At 36.2% G+C, this 21,030-nt stretch overlaps 1 protein-coding gene and 1 long non-coding RNA gene across 8 annotated transcripts in view; one reads left to right on the top strand and one right to left on the bottom strand.

Moving 5' to 3' along the window:
- The window catches only part of LRMDA (leucine rich melanocyte differentiation associated), a 667,757-nt gene that overhangs the window by 393,337 nt on the left and 253,390 nt on the right, over positions 1-21,030 (top strand). For all 7 annotated transcript variants that reach the window (XM_064662649.1, XM_064662650.1, XM_064662651.1 and 4 more), the window contains one exon: positions 4,073-4,199. In XM_064662649.1, the coding sequence (XP_064518719.1) occupies positions 4,073-4,199 (127 nt within the window). The remainder of the gene's footprint in view (positions 1-4,072; positions 4,200-21,030) is intronic.
- Positions 18,234-20,179, bottom strand: LOC135417926 (uncharacterized). The gene is made up of 2 exons (XR_010432270.1): positions 19,979-20,179; positions 18,234-18,705 (listed from the first exon to the last, which is right to left on the bottom strand). It is a non-coding gene; the product is annotated as an uncharacterized LOC135417926 (long non-coding RNA).

Here is a 21,030-nt window from a genome sequence, read left to right as displayed (position 1 = left end):
ACACATTTTCTTTTACTTCACCTGTGAAAGTCTCATAAGGTGTGAACCTTCAGTGATTTTTTTTGGGGGAGGGGAAGAGGGGATAACCCAAGGACTATGTGTTTAAGTAATGATTGTTACACAGTATAGAACTAGAATCATACATAGAATATGCCTGCAAAGTAACTAATAAGACTTAGTTTCCCTCTTTGTAAGGCAGAGTTAAGATGACAAGTCTGGGATTTGTTAAGGCTGTAGAGTGAGTCGGTATCAAAGATGGTATTTCTTTATATAAAAGTTAGTCATGTATTGTTTAATAAATAGCAATAGTTGATCTCAAAGCTGTCTTTGTTATGTGCCTTTCTGAATGCCAGCATGTTTCTTCAAAGGAAGGCTTTGCCCCATCGAGCTTCTGCCAATGTCAATAGCAGCTGAACCCCAAGCTCACTGCATTCCTTTGCAAATGTCCACTCAAGCCTGTCCCTCTTTTCCAATATCTTGGCAGGTCTGTGTAAAAACTCTTAAAATAATGCTTATCACATGCAGCACTTACTAAATTGGTAAATGAGTTGTTAAGCTTTATTGTCATTTTCACTTAACTAAGATGGAAATAACAAGAAATATGATATTCTCTGGTCTTTTTGCATCTCTGAGAGTTCCTTTTCGTGTTTGATGAGTATTTGTTATGAGCTTATTTTCATTGGCCTCTTGGCACTGGGAATCAAGGTGGGAGAGATTATTCTGAACAAAAGAAGGTGCAACTTTACTTTACATAATTAATTTCTTTAATCCGTTATGAATTAGAAGATCAGTTTACAGGCAATGTTTTCTAAGCACCTTTCTGGTCTACCTGATTTTTATTTTTCTTTCTCTGAAGCGCACTTTTATCCTCATCACTGAAGATATTAACCTTTTTTCACACCACTGCAAAGATTTTAAAAGCTGGTAACAGCAGTCTCAGAACACATGGAGCAGTGCTAAATTTCAAAACTATTAAGAAAAAAAGAGGGGACAGGGAGACCCTGCCCCTCCAACTTCTAACCTAAAATAAACCTTTCTAAACTTATAATGTAAAATTTAGATGAATCTTTCTTCCTTAAGCAGTATTCTTTTAACTAGTGTTTTATAAGTCTAAAACAGGTGCAATGTGTCACAAAATTTATGGGTCTGAGTACCTGCCACAAAGTATTTTATGATGGCTGCTTTCTGTGTTATTAGTAGCTGTCTTTTTCTGCAGCCATTGGTGTTTGATAATAGTCTTAAAACACCCAAAATTACTTACCTGCAAGCAACATTCCATAGTCCCTGTTGACAGTTTGAATAAGTTTAGTGCCCTTTTGTTGTACTTTACCTTCAAAACAAACTGATTGAACCATCAATAGCTCCTGAAAGCTGACAGAGGCATGTCATCTGGTCTAACCCTCTGATAGTAGGTTATCTGTGGGAGTTAACCTCCCTGCATTGTTAACTGAAATGTTTTATGTACTATGCAACTTTAGGATACTACTGTGATAACCTTAGTAACTAAGTCATACATCACAGTAAAGAGATTTTGGGCAACAAATAACCCTGGATTAAATTTACAAGGGTTGAATTGATATTGTAGAGTGTTCATTCCCAGGCTTTGGTAACCCTTTCCTGTATTTTTTTATGGCAAACTTATGTTACATTTAGATTAAAGCTGCGTCTTCATATTTCTAGCTAAAATGTATCTGGGAAGCTCAGTGTTTTTCCTCAGCCTTTTAATAAAAATGTATCATATTATTTTCAAATCACATAGAAACTTCTTATTCCATATTTAGTAAAAGGAATATGAATAAATGGGATTGTATTTTTAATCACTTTTTAAAATAATTAATTACTAATGTACCTTCCTTCTACTAGTGGGATAACCTTTGCTTCATTAAGAGGTGCAAGTTTAAAAAAAAAATCAACCCCAAACCTGTGACTTGTGTAGTTTGCTGTTTAGTTTGTGTGGGTAGGATTTTTTGATTTTGTTTCTGGAATTGACAAGTACTAGTGCTAATTCTGTTTTTTGAAATGCAATCAGTATGGCTTAAAAATACAAAAATACATTTGTATCAAGGAATGCTATTATAATTTTAAGCTTTTTTGAAATGATTGAGAGACTGACATTAGGGCTGTGATCCAAAGTCAGCATAGATGACAGTGCTGTCTTAATCTGTTGTCATTTTTGTTGCAGCCTGCTTTTCAATGGCATATTTCATTCCATCATTAAACATTTGCTGATTTTCTAATACCGATGTTTTCTTCACCTGAATATTCATCTTTTCTCACCCTACACTTAGTGGGTGTCTTTACTCATTTTTAGCTTCACTCTTCTTCACTCTTGACATATTGTTTCTTTCTGTGCATGTCTTCATTTGAAAGAATCTGTTGTCATCAGAGCTTTTCTGCCAGTAATGCAAGATGGATAGGTTCTCCTCCACTGAAAGATAAGGGCCAGCAAAATGCCAGGGAGGACTGGAAGGGCAGCCAAGAAAGCTGGAATGAGTCTGAGAACGTGTCTGTCTCAGATCTGTAGCTGTTGTTTAAAAAGTGGTCTTAGGAGATGTTCTGTTTAGTAAAGTGACTCTCTTTTTCTTCTGCTAATATAATTGAAAGCCATAGATTGAGGATTCACATTTAAGAACTGAGCATTTTCAGTTCACTTGTTAACAATTTATGAAGCTGTTGCCTCAGAGGAATGGTGTACTTGATGGAAAGGTTTATTTGCACCGTTAAATTTTGCTTGATTTTAGAAGGGGGAGCGTTACAGTCTTTTTCACGTTTATCTGTTCTTGACAACAGTATTATGAGATAAACTTTTACCTTTTAAAACAATTTTTTTGTGTGTGTGTTATTCTCTTTCAAAATGTTATGCAGTTTTGTACTACTTTGATTTCTTCCTCCCATTGCCAGAAGGGATTGGTGTGATTAGGAGCTCTCTGACTGACTGGAGTTTTATGAAAACAGCTAGGCATGGGGAACATTATCAATCACCTTTCTATCCCCTGCCAGGAAAAGTCTGACACTTCCCTCACTTTGCAGTGTTTGCTTAACATTTGGTTGACTAAATGCAAATTACATTTACTTGAGTTGGTTAGATACTTGGATTTGCCATGGTTGTGCCTTACTTTGTGTTTGATCTGCCATGTTCTCTCCCTCTGCAAGTGAGGAGCCAATAGTATTTCTCTGAAGCTAAAAAGCTGCTGTCTTTCGAGTAAAAATGATAAATAGAATATAGTACTGATGAATCCTAATAAGAACTTTGAATTCTTAAAATATGTTTCCTATAAATAGTCTCTCCCTCTGTGCTTCTGCACTTAATCCTGGGCTGGGATCTATATGCCATAAGGACACCTTGGCAGGACCAAATTGGAATCCTCCTTCCAAATTATGACTTTGTCAAAATGTAGGCCTGGAACGAAGAGACCCAGAATAACGCTCCATGCTTTTTCTTTACAAATTCTTTCTTTTAATGTTAAGAGTTTTGAACACTGACATACAGTCCTTTCAAGGCAAAGGATGGTGGCTTAGTATGTATGGTAGAAGACAAATTATACCCCTCCCTGATTTGCTGTTCACGTGTCTCTACTGTTGATGATTGTTGTGTTTTTAGGAATATATAAAAGAAATCTGAAGTGTTGGAAAAAGAATGTTTTCTAAGAACTCTTTCAGAAAAGATAGCAGGCAGTTTCCCATTTCTCAGATTGATTTTCCCCTGCAATGTGAGATGGAATCTTTCATATCCCTCAAAATTCCTTTTCCCAAACAGGCAGTTCAAAACAATTTCCTATTTCTTGATATGCTTTATACCTCACCAAAGTCTATAGAGAGCATACACGTCCATGGTGATAACTGTGCTTGATCCACCCAGTATTAAATTTTTTGGAGCAGTTTACAACAAGCTTCATTTGAGAGAGTAAAGTAAGTATTATAACTTTTTACTTAAGATATATTACATGGAAAAGGTGAACAGAGAGAGAAAACAAAGGCTGTTGTTTATTGCTGTTAATTTTAGTCATTTAGTCTGTAAGTATGTCTTTTTTTATTACTGGATTTTAACTGTGTGCCTTTTGACATCTCTCAGATATTTTGTCCTGCATAAATTGACGAACCTGAAATTTCTTGATACTCGGAAAGTAACCAGGAGGGAGAGAGAGGAAGCCTTGGTAAGAGGTGCCTTCATGAAAGTGGTTAAGCCCAAGGATGCTAAGGTAGGAGAGTAAATGGAAGTCGTAACAATAATATGATTCATTTACACCATTTTAAAATAACTCCAAAAGCCTGGCTGTGTCTCTTGCTAAAGTAACAGGTGAAACCCTTCAAATGTAAGGATTGACACATGTGGTTAGGTGAGAGACAAAAACCTTAGTAATTTTTCTGTGTTTTAATGTAAAAATTTACAGTTACATCCGTTTACTGGGATGTGGCTATGTTATCAAATTTCTGCTTTTAACTTCTGTTTCATATAACAAAGTAACTAATATGTGTCACTGAGCTTAAAAGAATAGTTTTACCCTGTCCAAGGATGTGTAACCTGTGTGATGTACTTTTCATGAAGGAATGCAATTTTTCTGACAAGCTGTCCCCTGCCTTGTATGTTAAACTCAAATGTCTCTTGCAGAGCACACGCCTGTGGTGTTTACTGGCTTTTAGTGGACCAGTTGATTCTATTTTTGTGTGGTGTTTCTGAATGTGGTATCTTGTTAATAAGCATTAACAACATCAGAGAGACAGTTTCAGTAATCTGAGCATTTAATACCACTTGCATAAACTCTGGGCACGGTGCTGAAGCAATCAGAACACAAATGTGAATTCTCCACTTTACCTTCTTTTTCCATTGTTGATCAATATACAGTAATAGCAATCTGAGTGCAGAGTCCTTTAGTGCTGCAGATATTTCTTAAAACTCCACCCAAGTTTTCAATCTACTTGCTTTCTGTTTGCTGTTTTGTTCTCTAAAATATACCATCAATAATTTATTGCAGATTTCCAATAATGCTGAATAATAAGCAGTTATGGAAATGCACTGTTTGGTAGCATAGCGGTGTTGCTGGATAAATGTATTATCATGAGTACAATTGCAGTGCATTACAAATTTTTTCAGACTAATTCATTTATAACTACTAAAATGTTAACAGTTCTGATACAAGCATTGCTTTGATATACTGGTTACCATTGCCTTTAGTTACTTCAGTTTCACATATGTAATAAATGAAATAATTTATTCTAGGCTGTTTTGTATAACTTATTCACAGCAAACCATCTTTGAGTCTGGCCAAATGCAAAAGCTGAATTGTGTTAGGTATAGCACACATATGTCATCTTCTTTTACAGTTCTTCTTATCAGATTTTAGATCTGGTGAAGTGTTTATTTAATTTTGCTAACAATTAGATTTTTCATTTAAGGCCTACTCTGTGAATTGTAATCAACTTAATAGTGCAAGAGAAAAAAAAGTGTCTCTCAAATTTAAAGCTACTTTTCTGGATGAAACCTCTTTTTAAGTCAATAGCTAAGGATAAATTACCTCACAAATTTAGGGATAACATGTTTATCTGTTATATCTGCAATTGAACCTTTTGTATAGTTTTAAATTATTTACTCACTAAGTCTTATGATAAACCATACATTTATTTCAGCACATTTGCAGAAGCCTCCAATTTACCATTGTTATTGCCTTCCTAAAGAGTTGGCTTTTTTTCGTATTTATAAATGGTTCAGTACAAATTACTGATGGTAAAATCATTGAAAATGATTTTCATGGCATGAATTAATGCTTCTTACTACAAAATTACCCTCATCATATAATATTATATACATATTACAGAAATGGCTAATTTAAAATAAATATTAAATTAGATGCAGAACAGGTATTATAAAGCTCTCCAAATTGTTTTGAATTTGTGCTTGTTTCCTAGGATATTCATGCTTGTAGTACATCTGCATGCAAACTCTGTGTTTGAGAACACTTATAGAGTCCTCTCTGCATATGTTTCCAGATGCAGATGTGTATGTATACAGCTATTGACAGCTGTACTCAAAGACCATAACAAGCAGAATTCCTCCATATACCACAAAGATGATGTGCACAATATCTGTACTTTCAAATTCTGTCATATGTTATACATTGAATACATAATGGGTTTTTATTCTTTAGCCTTCAGATTTCCTGGATCTTGTGTTTTCTGTTCATCAATTCCTCTCCCATATAGTTGTCGAGATTTTCGACCAGCTTCGGGCAGCTTTAACAGACAGGTAGTGGTGATACATTTTAAGCATTCTGAAACTAGTTAGAGGTTACACTTTGATCAAAACTGAGAGAAAGATTGCAGCACATCCAGTATTAGTGATCAGAAAAACTCAGTATTTGGTCATCAGAAAAACTCCTTAGTCAGTTGACCTAGGGCTGTAAGACCTTGATCACAGTGAACTTCCCAATAGTAATTTTTTTTTTCCTTTCACCTGAGGTAGGAGCCACTGTGTCAGCCTATGCTTGCCAGGAAAGGAGATGGAGTGATTAGTTTTTATGTTGGCAGATGCCACATGAAAATCTTCTGCCAGATGTAGCAAAAACAGTGAGCCTATCAGACCTACTTTTTCAGAAAAAAAAACCAAACTAAAAGGTTTTTTTCCCCCCATTATGATAAGCAGGAGATGCTATGGCTTATTCAGCATAAAAGGGAGACTGATGATCTAAAGAGGCTGTGATGTGGGGAGTTGTTTTCATTTTAGTCTTGACATAAAATACTTGGGAGAGCAAAACACCCCACCAAGAAAAAAAATACACAAAATGAGAATAAAAGCAAGAAATTTCCATCTGAGTAGCTTGTGTTTACTCAAATGCAAAAGTATCTAGCAATCACCAGTCATCACTAAGTCATAAATATTTTATTTTGTATAAATTTTTTACTTTCATTTTTCCTGATTTTTTTTTTTTAACAGAACACTGCACTTTCTTGTGCTTTGCTTCATTTCATCCTTTGTTGAAAATGCATCTGTTTGTGATATGACTGTCTTATGGAAAGATACAGTCATTTATTAGAAAACATGTTACAATGTTACAATGCAGTGTTCCTTCTCACTGTAAAAGTGAGCTAAACTTCATTATTCTGTGATGTTTATGTTTTCTTTTGTCAAAATATTGAACATTGTATCATGCCTGCTTTTAATAAGGGTTGGATAAGTCTGGCTGGATAAGAGGCACTGAGCCAGATGAGGAAGCCTTGTTTTAATGACCAGATCATGACCTCATTTCACTGGCACAAGTGTAGATCAAAGTGGAAGATGCCTGTCCAGTGTGAAGTGTGTTTCTGGGCATGACAGCATTTCACATCAGAAAGACAGCTCAAGAATACGACAGTCAAAATTGCTTAATTATGTCCCAGCTTTGTAATTATTCATCTCTGCTTCTACAAAGAGTACAATTGTCATTTCTTGACATAATTATTTAAAACTGTACCCTTCTTTGGTTTATAGGTATATGAATTGTGCTCCCAACTGTTTCATTTTTAAAACTTAGAGATGCAAAGCAGAAAGTAATTTGAGAAAATATTTTATGACTCCACATTTTTACATTGCATATGATATAAATTTAAAAAAATAAAATTATGATGTATCAAAGGACATAATTTCATACTTTAAACGTCTGTATTCATGATCATTTAATCTAGATGATGAAATCTGCATATATCCATTATATCTAAAGTGTGTTGCAATGAATAGATACACACTGTCATAAGTCTCGTTAAATATAAATTTAATTACTGAATACTGGGTCAGTGCACTTGCTTTTATATAATGCATATATTTCCCAGTATTTTGCAGCCCCTCTTCCCAATAAATATTTTGTGACTTCCTGCATTTTTAAGGTTAACATTTTCATGAGTTTTATTTATGGTGGCAAAAACAAGCAGCATGCATTTGGTCACCAGTAACAGTCTTGTAGCCTGTAAGACCAAGTCATTGGTGGGTATCCATGGATATACTTCCAAGTAACAGACTTAATATTATGTGAAGTTATTCTGCTTGCAACTGGGTATAAAGGGAACTCTGTACAACAAAAGATGGCAGTACAGGTGTTGTGAATTTTTTGATTTGTTTTTCACCCTCAGATACATTGTTTTCATCAGAAGTAATAATTATGAAACCTGATGTAGCATTTGTTATCTAAGGAACTAAGATGGAGAGACTGAACCAGGAAGGCAAGTCTAATATCTGAATTCCACATGATGAATGTATGTGATTCATGCTCACACTATTACTTGGAGGGTAGAGGGAGATAATTTTATTATGATAGAAAGAGTAAATATTTAGGCAGGACCATTTAAGAAATAAGGTGAGATAAAGTCTGCAGTGTTGCTTTCAGGTTATTGGCAGTATTCTGGTGTTTAAGCTCATAGGAGAAGCTCATTATCAAAGTGACCAGTGCTGATATATGCTTCTATTAAAATCAGATGAGGCATGAGGAATGATTTTAGTAATTTTTGTGCCTAACTATTTAAGAAGAATCATATTTTTCTTCAGTAGATGTGTTCTATCTGCTTACATGAATTTAAGCAAGACATTTTTACTAATGTATCTCATGGACCTTTTTGCCCCCTTCCTAAATTAGGAAAATGGGGCTGGTTTTAAAAACTAGATAAAAGGAGACAGATAAAATTTCAGAGAACATCTGCATTGCTAACTTTTTTTTTTTTTTCTTTTTTACCATCACCATTGTGTAGACATCTTGGTTTATAAACTTACAGCATTTGGAGTAGATGCAGAGTAAAGGGCTTTTAAAGTGTAAAGAATCATTATGTTGAATTGCTAGCTAATAAGATACCTCTTTGAGAGAGCTTCTGCATTTTAGGGGTTCTTGTTGTCCACATGTCAAAGTTTCACATCCTAAAACAAAGGTCATGAATTTAAGACTCTAACCTAGACTGTGATGCAGTAAATAATATTTACTTCAAGGACATTGAGGCAATCATGCTACTATGTAGCCCACTGAGGCATCCATTTTGCTCTTTGGAAAATTTAAGTATTTGAAGCAAGAGTCCATAACATGCTCATAATCCCTTAACGACTCATCAAAATTAGGAAAAAATAATTAAAATAAAAACAAAGAAACCCCAGAATTGCTTTTATGTATGATTACTTTGGCAGTTTAAAAAAATATGATTCTTGGTAGAACTCATTTGACAGAGCTAAGTTCAGTAATTTAAAAGTTTTCATTTTTAAAATCCCATTATCTTAAACAAATGCTGTGATCCAAAACAGACATAAGCAAACATACCTATATACAAATTTATGGTATAATTATGTGTGACTAACACTTGCATATTTTTTTCTAAACCAGTAGCTTTTACTTCTTTTCTAAAACTGGGCATGACATCTTGAACTAAGCCTTTTTTTGGCCTGCAAGGGAATAGTTATGATGATTAATGTGGCAGAAGAAACAACAAAAGCATTGTGAAACTCCATGTGATGAACTGATCAAGGTGCTGGAGAACTGAGATGACCTTAGGTTTTTCCTTCTGTTTTCCAATTCCTTTATGATATACTGATCCACTTTTTCTTTTTTTCTTTTTCTTTTTTTACCTTTTTCTTTTTCTTTTCCTTTTTCTTTTTTTTTCTTTTTCTTTTTCTTTTGGTGTTATCCATGGAGCTCTGGCCTGAATCCAGTTCAGGTGATTACATTCTGCCTCTATGGATTTCTCTACAGTCTCAATTTACTAAAGGCATTCTCTTTTCCACCTTCTGCCCTAAACTGTTATGTCATGTTGCAGTGTACTAGTTAACCAGCTGCTCCTTTGCACCTGAAAAGTGTGTGTCTTTCAGTATTAGTGAGCATATTGATCCCTTTGTAAGATTTAGTATTTGTACAGCACTTAGAGACTCTCTGATGAATGGCAATAGGCACTGTATATAATTAATGCATCCATTTAATTGAAGGAACTATCATAACAACTTGTTTATTACGTCTCTTACTTTATATTTTATTTTCATTTGTTGGTTCATATCTATGGAAACTTCAGTTGTTAGATGCTGCAAGTGTATGGTCTGGCTTTTGTATTGAGATCAGCCTATTCAGTCTACTTAACAAAATGCCATTCAGCAAAATGTAACACTGTGATAGCAGGATCGTCATTGGTTTAGATTCTTAATGGATCAATAGGGCTAGAATTTTATCCTGTAACTTTTGTTTGTTTTTCTTTTGGAAGTGGAAACACTGTTGGAGTACAGGCAGAGTTCAATGCACTGTTCTGTAGTTCCTCTTTTCAGAAAAACTAATGCAATGCATCTCATTACCAAATGACACCACTGTTAAGCATAGGAGTTGTTCATATGGTGCTTTTTTTTTATGTATTTAATATGACATTTGGCCATAACATGACCATTTAATATGGCATTGGCAAAACTCTTGGCCAGCTTATGTCTATTCTTATGTTCCTATAGGTGGTTCTTTTTTTTCCTGAACTTTGAGACACTGTATGTCTCTTCTACTCAGTCACATTGATGGGTTATTCCCACTAAATAGTAGTAGTCTTAAGCATGATGGTTAGAATATATGTTAATTTCTAGCAATGAAACAAAGGTCCAATTATAATTTTTTTTCTGAAAACTACTTATCAGAGAAAGATTTCTGAGAGAGAAAATCAGTAGCAAACTACCACTACCATAGAGTCTACTTGTAATTCTGTACATGCAAAGCACCTGGTTCAAAAGTTGAAAAGAACTGTCATAGCTGATTTTAAATTTATTGCTTGTTTTGACTGTGGTTGGATGTCACACAGTTTTCACAGCAGGCTCTGCAATGTATATGGATGCTGTGTTAAGATAAGACCTGGATTCACTGTTTCACTGACCCATGAAAAGTTCACCAGCTGTTAGAGATAAATGTGGTCAGAAGGGCCACTGCAAATTAAGACAAAGATGATTTGTTGTTGTGATCTCAGTAGCATATCTTGCAGCAAGGAACAACATGCTATCTGGAAGACTGTGATGTAAACAGAGTTGTATTTTACATAAACTTAACAAAATTCTTTGGCATCCTTCCTTTCAGAGGTTACACTGCATGGTTTTTAGAAAGGTGATTCTCTATATCCAGACCAAGGTAGTAAATAAATGAAGTGCCTTCAACATGTCATTCTCTGCAAATTGTTAATCCACTAGTATTCTTTGGTCTTGCTTGTCATTAACAAAATGTTTTTGGTTGCACAATGATGTCTTTATTGTTGTTTGTGATAACAGTGTAGTCCCTGATTCTACAGAAGTGGATTTTATCTTCCTTGTGTTTACTTTTGACATCAGTAGAATTATGGTCAAAAAGAACAGTGATCTGTGGGTTACAAGTTCAAGTGTGAAGGCCTAAATTTTGTCAGAGGATAAAGAACCATGTCTTCATCATAAAATGTGATACGAGCACATCATATAGCATGTTACTGTGAAATGAATGCTAGATTTCTTTTTTTTTAGTGTTGCTGTAGTCAAATTAGGTGGATGGACTGAGAAGACAGGAACAAAAGGGAGGGTAAAATGAATGCACCTTGTATTGACTAATATTTCTAATCACTTTGGAAACAATGTAAATTACTAAAAATAGCAGCCTACTGCCATACCCTAAAATATACAGCAGGTCCCTTAAGGGATGGCAGATAAGTATCTGTAGGGGATGTAAGTTTTTCTGAACTTACATGGGAAACTGGGCCCGGATACTGCAGAGTGGCTAAAACAGCAGTAGAAGTGTGTGTTTAAGCAGCTGAATCATGCCTTTCCTGTTGTGCTAAAAGAAATATTGTGTGCTGCAAAATATTGGCAGGTCAGGAACACCAGAGCATTATAAAAATAATCCTCCCCTGCACTAACAGCAACCAGAGAGTGGTGCAAGAGTCAGATAGGGCTGGTAGTGATGAGGTCATCTCCTAAAAACTCAAGCATATCAGTCATTCTCTCTTCATTAATGACTAAGAACATGACCAATTTGTAGCTGGTTTATAAGGGGAAAAAAAATTGTTTTCAGTGAAAAACTAATATTTATCTCCTAGTCTCCACCCTTACCAGAAATGTATAGGCCAAAGGGATGTTTTGTAAGAAGTCCTGAACTTTTTCACTTAATGAGTTTCTAAAACTGCTCCCTTGGTCAAAGGAAATGGATGCAGCACAGTTTCATCTGCTGCCTTAAAATCAGATTGAATTAGCAGATTCTGGTTCCAGTTCCTGAATGTTAGTTGAAGCTGATACTAACATCATCTTGCCCATCTTGCAGACAATGGACCTGACATAAATCATTTACAATTTGACAACTTGTGGATCCATTTTTCAGGGTAAAATGAGGGGTTCATTCCGTGGATAAAAAGTTAAAAAATATTTCTGACTGAGAACTGGTGGGTTTTTTTGAAGGAATTAGTGAGATTATAAAGCTTTTGGGGTAAACTGTTGTCCTAATTTATCTTGGTTATTCAGACCATCCAAGGAAAACATAGGAAAACATATGAATTGTAATTAATTCTGTAATTAGAAACTTCTCTAAAAATAAATGAAGAAAATTTCAATCATGTTTCAAAAATTATACTGATTTGAAACCTGTTCTGTGAAGGATGTGTTTTAGTGGTAGGGTTTTTTGAGACTTTAACAGGCAGGAAATCTGTCCTTAAGTGATGTGTGTTTAATTTTTAAATGCATTTAAGCTATACTTCAGTTCTAATGTATCAAATGTCATTGTATCAAGGAGTCTAGTAAACACATGTGCCTTGTCCCAAAGAAGATTCATTTGTTCTTTCAACCTTGATGGGGCTTGAAAACCACCAACCACCATTGTTTTCATGTAAGAGAACCTGTGGGATAATGACTAAATTACTATTACCTTTGTGTGGCTAATTTATGAGCTTGAAGCAGAAAGAGATCAAGTTTTCTGTTACGTCAGTACAGCAAACTATGCTATGTATCTTATTCTGGCAAATTTCATTAGGAAATGTATCATTTGGGTTAAAAGAAGTAAATTCAGGATTGCGAAATTAATATCTTTTTTTCTCTTTCACACATTACAAGACTAAATATACATCTTTGTTCATGTAACAGTTACAAACAGTTCACTGTGTAGGCCAAATGCTCTCTAATGCAGTAAAATTAAGAAATAATATGCTTTGAAAGTGATTTATGAGTGTGGTTAAACTGCCAGATTTACAAAGAAATAGTTCAGATCTTGGGAAGCCTCAGGAGTCACGTCAAAAATGAATTTGACCATGATTTAGACTGCTACTTTTCTTACATGACATTTAATATGTGTACTTTGGAGGCCCATATGTCTTTAATAAAATAGCATTAAGTTTTAAATATGATATGAATGCAGTCAGTTTCTAAATTCATAACCTTTTCCACAACTCCAAAATGCTAACCAATAAGGGAGTCATACATGCAATAAAACATAAACCTTAGAAAATAGTTTTTTATTAGAATGGTTAGACATTGGCAGCTGGGCTGTAATGTAATGAATACATGCAGCCAATGTGGGTTTGTCAGTCTTTGTTTACACTGTAAGCAACTGGGACCAGACAACTAATTATAACTGAGGACCAGAGGTCATGAAAAGTATATTTTGTCCAGTGAATCTGTACTTGCTAGGTGAACCTTATAATGCTAAGAAAAGTAATTTATTAAATAAGAAATACTTCAGTCTGCTTCCCAGTTGAGTTTGTCTGAGAATATAATATTTATTAGAGAGTCATATACTTTAAGACTGTTCTGAAGTACTAAGTGTTCAAAAATTATGAAAAGACATGCAGAGTTTACAAAGGATTTCAAGGTTTAGCAAATGATGGCCAAAAGAGTTCAATGTTTCATGAAAACAGTGAAGTGGGAGTCTTGTTTATGCTGAAGTTTATATTCAATAACAAAAAATGCTATCATATTTTGAGGGATATTTCTTTGCAATTTGAGCTACTTTATTAATTTTGCTAAAATAATGTCTTTTAACATTACTTTCTGAAACAGAAGCTAGCCCACAGCAAAGCCAGCTTTCTAGACAGCTAGAGCTTTTACTCAGAACAACAAGTTCTGGTTTGCTTGTTGGGTTCCTCTTTTTATTTAACGTTCATGGAACAATACTGCAAGCCTGATCACATATTCTAGGTAGTCTGACATTCTAAAGAAAACTATTGAAATGGTGTGGGAGCTGGGAAAAGACAGCTTTTCTGTGTACTCTTTAGTGTTTAGGGGAGTGGGACATAAAAACTTGATTGTGGCATACTTTTCCCTCCAAAATGCTTACAGTGATTTGATTTCTGGTTAGTGTGGTTCTAGAAAAATGACAAAATCCAAATTAAAAAAGTCTGCTTTGAGATGTATTACAAAGCATATATTCAAATGCTAATCTCTATTCCTCCAGAATTATGGGTCCCCTAGAGCATCCAGAAAATTATTAACAGCATGTAATCCAGCTCAGTTTGAATACATCTTTACTCTGTTAGCCAAATCTTTACATAATACAAATCATTCTACCTATAAAAGCACAAATATGTTATTGTTCTCAACAGGCAATTTAATGCAGCTATAGGGAGGAGAATAAGAGAAAAGAAGATTACAAGCTAGCTGATCATGCTTTTATTTCTCTTAAATCTCTCAGCATTTCTCTGTGGTTGTACTTGTTTAAAAATTGTACACAACTGTGCTGTCTATATGATTTGGAAAGCAAATCAGCCTAAATATGAAGTTTCAATGGCTGTAGTTTTTAGGGGATTTGATACATTTATCACAAATATACATTTTATCCCAGAAGCAATGCTAAACCTGTAATCTTTTTTTTCTCACAATTCTTTTGAAGACTTAAGTTTTGCTGTAGAAAGCTTATTTGTATTTGCCACCCAGTTGTGCAGCTTTAGCTGTAGAAGAGCTATTAAAGTTGATTACTTTCTGGAGGGTTTTATCAAAAGTATTATTAGTGTGAATACATGCAGAAAGCATACAAACAAGGAAGAAACCTGTTTTATTGAAATAATACACAACTATCTCCAATCATGCTGTGGAGTCAGGATCCTACTCCAACGGTAGCTCTAAACATGACTAAGTTTTAACTGTCACAATTCAGGTAAGTAAGGAGGTGGGTCCACTCCTAGTGTGTATGTACAAATTGTTGTCTTTTATCATTACATTCTGCAATTTTTTTCCTTGCATTATTTTGCCACCAGACTGTGGCTTGTGACTCTTGCTTGAAGTTCTGTAGTTATATGATAATAATTCTCTTGCTCTTTTTATTGCTTTTGTGATTTTTCCAGAAAGCGTGTGTCTTTATGGTGTACAGGTACTACCTAATCACCAAGGATTGGATTGGAAATTTATGTAAAGTGTTTAGATACGAGTAAGCAGTCAGCCTGTCATTACTATTAATTTCACACAGAAAATGTGAATGCAATATTTGTTTCAAATAAAACCATAGAAGTGTCTCTAGGAAAAAGAATGGAGTAGGAGAGGCAGTGAATATTCCTATCTCTTCTCATCAAGCCCATCAAGCAAAAACTGGAAGAAACTGTACATAATTCTGTAGAAAAAATAGTATTCCTGAGTTTGAAATAGGACATCACTTGCATGTTTTGCAGTTAGCTACAGGTCAAGTCCATTGGATTGTGGAACATGAAACATAAAATATTTTTGCTCTGAGTCTTCGGACAGTTCTTTGAGAACTTGCTCACTTTACATGCAGTTTGGCAGGAGTTTTGTGCTTTCATGTGGCATATTGTTCCAGAGAAGTCTAACAGGCCACTGTATTAATCCACTATCCCAGGTCTGCTCAAATTTTTCACTATCTTGCTTTTGTATAATATCTCCCAGCTTTTTGCCACCTTCTTATGTGATATTTTTTTGTATCTTTAGGGTCTAAATTAGACTCTACAGTGCTATTTCTTCTAAATAATAAGTCTAAGATTTTGGGTGCAATTTTGAAAGGTGGAATGCTATACAGGGTAGGCGGAAGCACTGTATATGTGGCACAAAATTTTTCTGTCATATGAAGAAAACTTTTAAATCTGTTGAGTAGATTCTGAAGGAGTAGTCTGCTGTGTCAATGTAAGCAATAGAAACAAACGTAGATCTGTGCCATGTCAAATGGTCATTCTGAAGCAGAACTCATTAAGATGTCTGCATGTGTCATTCTAGTTTCAAAACAACCAAACAATCATTTTCTAAATATAAAGAAATATTGCATTGGTAAGATTTTCAGCAGCAGCTATACAGTTAATATCCTGAGAGGGATACTTTGGGTTTCATTGTTTATCTCTGACAGTAGAGAACTCTTACAGGGTTAGAAAATAATTCACATTGTGAGTAGAAAAATATCTTTAAATTGATCTCATGTACTAGACCAGAATGGTGCATGGTTTCTCAGTAAAGGACACACCTAACTTTCTGGGAAGTGTTGCTGCAAGGCCATTGACAGTTGCAAAGTAAGGAAAGAAAGATAAAATTAATTTTATTTTCCTGATTTATTTTTGGCCATGAAACTAGATATGTTATTTTTCATAACAACTTTTTTGATTTAAAGGCAACAGCAACATAGCTTTTGGGTCTTTTTCTGCCACATATGTTTACCAGTTTCTCTGGAGAGAACTTCTGAAGAACTGTTGTTTATGTGAAGTGCTCTTTTGCTCCACTCTCTCCTCCACCTCCCCCCAAGCAGAAATGAATAGATATGTTGTTGGTAGAGAACTTACTTGCTTTGTCCTCTTGAGGTCATATTTTGGCAAGTGGGAAGTCTATTTTTTATATGATAAACCCCTAGTGGAATATGGTTTGGCTTGTAAAAACTGCTGTATACAGAGCCAATGGTTGTCTTGTCCTTTACAGGCTGGTCTTCCACCTTCTGCCCAGAATGCAGGGGAAACCAATGATCACTGACTGGAGCAGTGTCATGCTAGAACTACTGAAAATTAATGGAGCTCTAATTAAACCTAAAATGCACTAATTCAAGCCTTATAAATCTTGTTTAATACTTCTACAGTTAACAGGAATGTTGGTGTGGTCTGGGAGAACAAGGCACATGCCTATTTTTCTCTGCAATTTTACAGCTGGGAAGCAATTATGTTGCAGTCTAGACTGTCCAGTGATCCCAAAGAAGGTTCATGGATGTCAATTTAAAGTTTATTTTCAGTCAGGCAATGTTGAAATGTTGCATGTAGCTATTGCAAATTTGAAAAATCAGATCTCTTTTTCTGGGGGCTTATAATGTGGGGAAAAGGTTCAGCTGAAGATTTTGCCTATACTATAGTTGCCTGAAGATGAGAGTAGTCTCTTCCAATCCCTGTATTGGTAACAACAATGAAAGCTCTGCATTCTTAGGGCTAGTGTTTAGATGGGTATGTGATATATCTATTCTCTGTGGTAGAAAATATTATATTTTCATATGCTCTTCTAAAGAAATAGATTAATCAAATACTAATAAGCCATGTAAATTAGAAATTGTAGTTTTAATCTCAAGATGGAGCAGAGCTTAAATTGATGGTGTATCATTTTTTCATCTATAATAGTGGCGTGGTGGCATAGTTTTAGTTGTTGGAAACTTACTGTAATGAGAATAAAATAAGTAATTTACTTGTCCTCATGACTGGACTTCTGGGCCTGGGCTGAAGGGCCACCCATTTGTATCCGTAGTAAAATCCTGCCTGTAGTGCAGTGGCTAGAAACAATTTACATTATCAGTGGAGCCAGGATTTCATGCTTCCTCTTCTACACTGTTCAAAGAAATACTTACTTTCTTTGATGTAATTTGTATTGGAGAAGACTTATTTTTTTAAAAAGGGAGAATGGACTGCATGTTTGGCTTCCATGTAGGCTTTAAGTGCTGCTCCTTCTCCATTCAGAAACAAGGCAGAAAAATAGCATAATCACTTTTTGCTTTATTACTGGCATGGAAAAAACTGTCATCAAGAAAAGCAGATGGGCTAGGTAAGAAGAAAATCTTGTACTCATAAGACAGCCTGTGACCATAAGACATCACTATTGGAATACTGGTAGCGTGACCCGGATGTGAATCTTGTGTGCAGATTCTTTCTCTGGGTTCTGTATATGTTGAAAACTCTTTTAAAGCCGTGTCAGATTTGTTCTTCGTGTGAAGTCTTTATAAATATTTATATAGCCCTACTGAGGAAGAGTCAATCCATTAGAGTGCTTTAGGCTAAGATTAGCACTTGTGAAGCCTATTTAACCAGATACGAGTTTACTCTATTTAATAACATTAAAGAGATAGTAAAAAAAAAGCTTCTTTATCAGATAGTGGTAAGATCCATGAAATAGGTTTATTAATGTCTAACTATCAAATTATACTTGCCTCAAAATACATGGAAGTAGCAGAGTAATTGCCTATTTGATTTCAGGCAGATTAGCATGCTTGTTAATGTTGAAGCTGTTTCCAAGGTGTGCAAGACCCCTGATGAGGTCAACAGCCAGCCCTGCTTTCTTGACTTCCACACCTAATGGAGCAATGCTAGTCTAAGATTGTATGGCAGCTAATGCTGATTTTTTTTCTTATTCTTTTTCCTTCTCAAATATTCCTGATTTTATGGTGTTCATACAGAAGTATCTTGTGATTCATAGTTGAGTTGTGCAGATATCTATAAATCAATGAATACTTGCCACAGACAACTTGCATATGTAGAAGTGGAGTGAAACAGCATCAAGGTAGTGATATTGGGAACCATTGGTTTGCTAGTGGTCCGACACCGCCAGCAGGCTGAAGATTCCTTGTATTACTGTTAGGATAAAGGGAAAAAAAAGTGTTTTTCTGCATAGTAGAGACCTCTGTCATCATGGGAGACAAATCTCCCAGGCAGAACCATAACTTTAATGGTTATTTTTGCAGACCTATAGAAAGGGTAAGTATACTTCAGGTTTTCTCACATATGCCACATAAGGGACACCAGTCATTGCATGTGTGGATGTCTATTTATAGTAACCATTCAACCACAAACCTCTGAAACAACCATTTCCTTTAATTTATATATATTTATTATCCCTGAATCTCTGGTATGTTTTAAGAATCTTACAGTATTCTCTTGGTAGTAATATGAGAGGTTTTTTAGCTTCTGAAACAATTATATTGTCATATTATATATGTTCTCGTGAGCTGAGGATTATACAATCCAGAAAACAATGTTCTTGCTTTGTTCTCTTTCCCCCTCTCCCAATCTAGAAAATGTTCACAGAACCAGAGATTATGCAAAGTTGGAAGGGACCCACAAGGATCATCAAGTCCGACCCTTAGCCCTGCACGGGACCATCCCCAAGAGTCACACAATGTGCCTGCCAAATGCTTCTTGAACTTTGTCAGGCTTGGTGCTGTGGCCACTGCCCTGTGACCTGTGCCCAACCACCCTCTGTGTGAAGAACCTTTTTCTAATATCCAACCTAAACCTCCCCTGACACAACTTCAGGCCACTCCCTTGGTCTTGTCTCTGGTCACCACAGAGAAGAGATCAGTGCCTGCTCCTCCTCTTTCCCTTCATTTCCTGAGGAAATTGTAGACTGCAGTGAGGTCTCCTCTCAGTCTCCTCTCCAGGCTGACCTGACCAAGTGCCCTCAGCCACTCCTTACACGGCTTCCCCTCAAGGCCCTTCACCATCTTTGTTGCCCTCCTTTGGACACTCTCCAATAGCTTAACATCTTTCCTATATTGCACTGTCCAAAACTGCCACAATATTCAAAGTGAGGCTGCCCCAGTGCAGAGCAGAGCGGGACAATCCCCTCCCTTGACTGGCTGGTGATGCTTTGCCTGATTCCCCTCTGGACAGGGTTGGCCCTCCTGGCTGCCAGGGCACTGCTGACTCATATTCAGCTTGCCCTCAACCAGGACCCCCAGATCCCTTTCCATGGCGCTGCTTTACAGCATCTCATTCCCCAGTCTGTACATACATCCAGGGTTGTCCCATCCCAGGTGCCAGAATCCAGCACTTCCCCTTGTTAAACTTCATACAATTGGTGATTGCCCAGCCCTCTAATTTGTCAAGGTCTTTCTACAGGGCCTACCTGGCCCTGAGGGAGTCAACAGCTCCTCCCAGTTTTGTGTTGTCTGCAAACTTGCTTATTGTCCCTTTCAGTCCTGTGTCCAAGTCATTTATGAAGGTGGTGAAGAGCACAGGACCTAAGATGGAGCCCTGTGGAACCCCACTAGTGGCAGGTGACCAGTCTGATGTCACTGGTACCTTCTGTGCTCAACCCCTGAGCAAATTGCTCACCCAACATATAATGTGTTTATCCAGCTGTATGCTGGACATTTTGCCCAGAAGGATCCTGTGAGAGACAGTATTGAAAGTTTTATTGAAATCCAAAAAGATTACATCAACTCTCTTCCCCATATCAAAGCTAGGTGGGTTACCTTGTCATAAAAGGAAGTCAGATTGGATAAGCAGGACTTTCATGAAGCTGTGCTGGCTGTGGCCAATGACTGCTTTGTCTTTCAGGTGTTTTTCAATATTTCCTAAAATTATCTTCTCCATAACTTTATCAGGCACTGAAGTGAGACTGACAGGCCTGTAGTTTCCGGGGTCCTGCTTCTTACCTTTCTTGAAAATCAGGACAACGTTTGTCAGCTTCCAGTCAACTGGGACCTCTCTGGATTCCCAGGATCAAAAATCACCAAGAGAAGTTTTGCGATGATATTAGCCAGGTCTTTGAGGATTCTGGGATGAATTCAATTAGGTCCCATAGACTTATAGGGATCCAGCTGGAGCAGCAGATCCTGCACAAGTTCAGAGTCAGCTGGGAGTTGATAATTCTTGCAGTCATGGTCCTCCAGCTCAGGGCACTGAGACTCCTGAGATTCTTCAGCCATGTTGAAGGCAGAGGCAACGAAAGCATTAAACACCTCTGCCTTGTCCCTGTTTGTGAGGTGACTGTCCTAACCCTGTAGTGGGCCAATGATATTTCTATGCTGCCTATTGCCTTAATGTATTTGAAAAGCCTCTTTTTATTGTTCCCCATATTTCTGACCAGCTGCAACTCCAGCTGAGCTGTGGCTGCATGAATTTTCTCCCTATAGTGACAAGCAGCATCTCTGAATTCTTCCCATGTCACTTGAC

This window comes from Pseudopipra pipra, chromosome 8 (assembly GCF_036250125.1).
Source record: "Pseudopipra pipra isolate bDixPip1 chromosome 8, bDixPip1.hap1, whole genome shotgun sequence".
Lineage (NCBI taxonomy): Eukaryota > Metazoa > Chordata > Aves > Passeriformes > Pipridae > Pseudopipra > Pseudopipra pipra.
This window is presented reverse-complemented; position numbering and strand designations above follow the sequence as displayed.